General features: G+C 27.2%; 1 protein-coding gene across 1 annotated transcript in view; it reads left to right on the top strand.

Annotated features, from left to right (window-relative positions):
- Nucleotides 1–796: 796 nt before the first annotated feature.
- Nucleotides 797–5,294, top strand: part of LOC107003350 — an 11,777-nt gene continuing 7,279 nt past the window's right edge. Inside the window, exons 1-2 of the mRNA XM_015201669.2 lie at nucleotides 797–1,389; nucleotides 1,465–1,585. Coding sequence (XP_015057155.1) covers nucleotides 1,063–1,389; nucleotides 1,465–1,585 — 448 coding nt within the window. The 5' untranslated portion in view covers nucleotides 797–1,062. The remainder of the gene's footprint in view (nucleotides 1,390–1,464; nucleotides 1,586–5,294) is intronic.

Raw genomic sequence — 5,294 nt, 5'->3', positions numbered from 1 at the left:
AAAAAAGTTAAAAATTAATGACATGGTGCTTACATGGCTGTGAGGTGGTGCTTACATGGCTACGATGTGGCGGGTGAGAGTGGTATTAGAGTTATATTTAATACAGTTCAAAGATGTTAAAGGGGATATCTAAACGTCCGTATAGTTAAAGTACAAAAGTGAGTTTTGCTGCCAAGTTCAGGGGGATTTGATGTATTTTTCCTATAAAAAAAAGGTTCAATAATTCACTTATTTTGAAATGAAAAAAGTAAGAACTATTAAGTTCAAAATCCAAAAATGAAAAATTTTCTTAAAGAAAATACTTTAAAATTTACTCCCTCCGTCCGGAATTGTTTGTCATGTTGAGCTTTTCAAAAGTCAATTTGACTAATTTTCAAATTTAAATTAGATCATATTAATTCGATATTTTAAACAAAAAATTTAGATATTCTAAAACTATATGAAAAGTAATATAAATTGCAATTTATCACATATTAATATGATGAAAAAATACATCTTAAATATTAGTCAAAATTTTTATAGTTTGACTATAAAAATAGAAACCATGATAAAATAATACCGGACGGAGGAAATACTTTTGTATAATGTGAATTCAAATTAATTAATTCAATAAATTGTAAAAATAGCTAATAGTTATACCCAACAATTGGGAAAGAAGAATTGTCACTTCAAATCATTTGACATATAAAAACATACTAAAAAAAAGACTTTTATGACTTCCAAGAAAGTAAAGTGCATTTACGTAATGAAATTTAATTTCCCAACTCCTCCATAAATATTTGACCCCTTCAGTCCTTCACCTAGATATTATTATTCCCCTCTCTATTTTCTCCCTCAAAAATCTTGTTCCTAAATTTCTCCAAATCCAACCTCAACTACCTTTTCTTTTTTTCTTCAAGGAATTTAGTGATAAGTTTTTCAATTAAAAAAATAAAAACCACCTTATTTTCCTAGATCTTTCCTCTTATCTTTATAATATATTTTCTTCCCTAAACTTCTCCAAGAAAACCTCAAAAAAAAAAAAAAATTCCTATTTTTGACACTTTGACAAAAACTAAAGAAATGCCCATGGAACGTTCAAACTCATCAGGAAGCACAAACTCTTCATACTCAACAACATCAAGGTCATCATCATCGTTGCTAGTGTTATCGATTCAATGCTTAAAAGGAAGTTCAAAAGGCGATGAATGGACTGGAAACATGTTGATAACGGGGGATATCGTGGAGGAACTTCGAATAGGTAACATGATTGTTCGATCACCATTCAAAAATGGCAAAAGTGGTATACAAAAGATCATGCATAATTCATTCAAGGCTAAGGAAACTTCTATTATTGTTCGTGTTAGACGTGGATCTCAATCTGACGATGAATTATTCACTGAGTTACAGGTATTGAAAGTTCTATTAAAGAGAAAAATATAGATATAAATTTTTAGCTGATTATATTATATTATGTCTGAACAGGCATGTATCGTTCCGAATGAGTTTGGTGGAAGGAAAACTTATATGCTTAGAGCTATTGATGATCCAAATTATGCCGTTGGTTTTGTTGATCGGACGGAAATGGAGTGTTTGGAATTGCAAGGTACACATTTTCCATTAATGTTGACTTTTCTTTTTGTTTGACTCTTTCTTACATAGGTATTCTTTTAATTTTGTTGGTGGTGGTACTACTATTCTTTTGTTTTGCTTGCACTTGCCCATATATATATGCAACTTGTTTTCTTTCCACACATTTCCATTTTGCATATTTTTCTTCTTCTTGATATGTTACTCCATTCGTTCATATTTAGTTGTCATCATTTTTTATTTTAAATTTTTTAAGAAACGAGGTAAATTTATTATTTCTTCGGTCTTTTTTTACTTATTCAATTTTGACTTTTTTATTTTTTATATTTGATAAATCAAAAAAAGATAATATATTTTTACAGATTACATTCTTAATTTATTTAATGAGTTAATGTTTTTGAAAAACGTAGAATCTCTTTAATAAGTAAATTGATTTTAAAATTCTATCAATTAATATGGGTAAATAATAAATTTACTATGTCAATTATTATATTCAATAGGTGTGTCAATCCAAAAATGGACAAGTAATAGAGACTGAGAGAGTATTATATCATCATTTAGTTTTCTTTGAAATTAAATTTTCAATAAATGAACATAAATTAATTTGTTTTGATTAATTTATTTGACCAATTAATATGAATTAATTATTTAGTTTTTCTATGTTGGTTAAATGTATAATTTTAAGACTAATAATTCTCAAGAATATAATAGGAAAAAAGTATCATTTATGAATTAATTTTGTGAAATCACAATATTAATTGAAGAACATTTTTTTAGTAACGACAATATATAAATAGAAACCAAGAGTACTTTTATAGGAAAATATAAATCTAAATTAGCATCTCAGTCACCATTCTCATTCTCTTTGCAGTCGAAAATCAATTTCAATTATATATATTTATTCTGTTTTAATTAATATGACTTATTTTGACTCGACACTTAGTTTAAACAAAATAAAAGATGATTTTTAAATCTTAATGGTCTAAAATTAAAGATGTGTCAAATGTATCAAAATGTTATGTAATCATGTAATCATAAATATGTCACCTGAAAAATTGGAATTAAAGAATTGCTAGAAAAAAAGTAAAGGATCATACTTTTTCAAACAGACTAAAAAAAGCACGTCAAACAAATTGAAACGGAAGGAATGACAATATTTTTATCTTAATTTTCTAGAAACGGAAGGAATGATAAAATATATATATATATATATATATATATATATATATATATATGACTAGCTAGGAAGTAATATATACAAAAAAAAAAATTCAGCCAAATATTCAGCCAAAAATTCAACACCACCATATTATTGTAGTACTACATAGTACACTCACGGAAAGCACACGTACAAAGTACAGACTTAAAATGATTAACTTGGAGCTGCTTTAGAGCCCCCGAGCCAGTCTCGGTCAGTTCAGTATTCTCTTGAAGTCAAATTTTTAGTAAATGAACATGAATTAATTTATTTTGATTAATTAATTTTACTAATGATATTAATTAATTACCTAGTATTTCAATGTTAGTCAAATGCATATTTTTAAAATTATTAAATCCAAAGGGTAAAATTAGAAAAATCATATCATTTATGTATTTGATTTAGTATAATGACAAGTATTAATGAATATTTATATTTAGCAGAGGGCGTACTTCTGTAAAAAAATACATCGGAAAGTGACTATAATTGATTGCTGAATATATGTGAAGTGCTTATGTTATATTTTGAAAATTGAAAATCTAGAAAACTTGTTGGAATACACAATGACTTCAAATATATTTTTAAAAGACATCATTTTCATGGCCTTTTGTTTTTGTTGTTAAACGATTAGTTTTAAGAAAAAAACATTTTTAAGATTTGTTATGGCTTGTTAGGCCCTTTGACTAGGTGTTTGTCTAATTTCTCAATTTTTATTTGGTTCTTGCATAGTCACATTGACAAAGATTGATCCATTAAACTATATTTGTTTACTTGGAATGACCTAGTTTTGATAGGTAAATAATTACTTCTTAATAAGATTAAAGAACAGAAAATATAGGACCACAAAATTTAAGATATATAGAAAAGATACATCAAAATATATTAATTTATCAGGATCTAATAATACAATAAGATGAAAATGTAGGATTTAACTGTTGTTAAATAAAATAAAAATTAAGTGCAAATACATATCCTTTATTTATTTTAATAGTATAAATATCGAGCTTGATTGATTTTTTTCCGATTCATTTTTTTTAAATGTTAATGTTATTGGGATGTGGGAGTTGTGGTCCTAGTGGAGGAGAAATGATTTGCCCAGAGAACGAAGTACAATTGTGCCAATGGATCACTATATATATATATATATATAGATATAGATATAGATATAGATATATAATATATGCTTGGCAAATGAATATTAGTAAACTAATTTACAAACATATTCTAGTTTCATTAGTAGTAGATTAAAAACAAATTATTTGGATTTTGTTGTACTATTGTTGTAGTTTTTTCTTAGCATTAATAAAAATAACCTGTTTCAGCAAATATATAAATTACTAATTGGTTGCTTATAAAGTCAGTGAGTTACGGGCTAATAAATCAAAAGGGAGAAGGGGAGGAAAAGTTATAGTTGAGAATAATTATTCGTGACTATTACGGGTATTTTCCCTAATAATATGTATTACTCCCTCGCCATTTTATAGGACAGTTTTTGAATTTTCAGATTCATACAAATATGTTTTTGATGGTAAGTTTTTTTTTAATAGATTTTTTAAACATTTTGAATTATCAATTATTATGCTTATATATTACTTTTTACGTAGTTTACAAATATATAAATTTCATTTTAAAAAAATTAAAGATTTAATGTGTCAATTTCTGATCAAACTTAAACTTTTGACTTTTAAAAAACAAAAAGTGTCACATAAATTAGAAGAAAGGGAATATATAGGAGAAGTTATTGAGAGAGGTGTAAGTGCTGATGGTGGTAGTGGTGGACTGGTGGTGGTAATGGTGATGCCATGGTAGTTCCATGTCTATTCAAATGACCTCATTTGTTTGCATTTAATAAAGGGTTGAATCTGAATGGTTCAGACGTTGTATTTTTATTAAGATTTTAACACCTAGGGTACGTTCGGTATGAAAATTTTTTGATGGTTTTCTTACATGTTTTTCAAATGAACTTATTTTCCTCAAACTTAAAGAAAATGTTTTCCCTTTAAAGATTAAAAAAAAAACATTTTCCAAAAGTCTACTTCATCCTTCAATATTTTTTTCTTACCCTACCCAGTACTCCGCACCCGACCCTCCGTTGTACTTCGTACTCATCCCTCCCCATCCATAATTTTTTTTTAAAAAATTTTTGTTTTTAAATTTCAAATATTTTTTACCCGTACACCCAAACCAACCCCAACCCTCCCCCCTCCAAACAAAAAAATAAAAATTTTAAAATTACTTTTGAAAAATATTTCAAATTTAAAAACTTTTTTTACCTCACACAACTCTTATCACCCCTACCCCCACGAAAAATTATTTCGGAAAGTATTTGAAATTTTTAAAATTCCATTTTTAACCTCACCCTTATACCTTGACCCCCTCCCCTCAATTTCTTTTCTTTTAATTTGAAAATTTTTATTTTTTATGCACCCCCCACCCCTCCCCGGCTACCCCCTACAAAAAAAATTTGAAGAAAATATTGTAACTATTAAAAAAATTATTTTTTACACTACTCCTATCCACGGCTCCC

The sequence above is a fragment of the Solanum pennellii genome, chromosome 11, assembly GCF_001406875.1.
Source record: "Solanum pennellii chromosome 11, SPENNV200".
Taxonomy (NCBI): domain Eukaryota; kingdom Viridiplantae; phylum Streptophyta; class Magnoliopsida; order Solanales; family Solanaceae; genus Solanum; species Solanum pennellii.
Note: the sequence above shows the minus strand (reverse complement) of the source record. Positions and strands in the feature narration are given on the sequence as shown.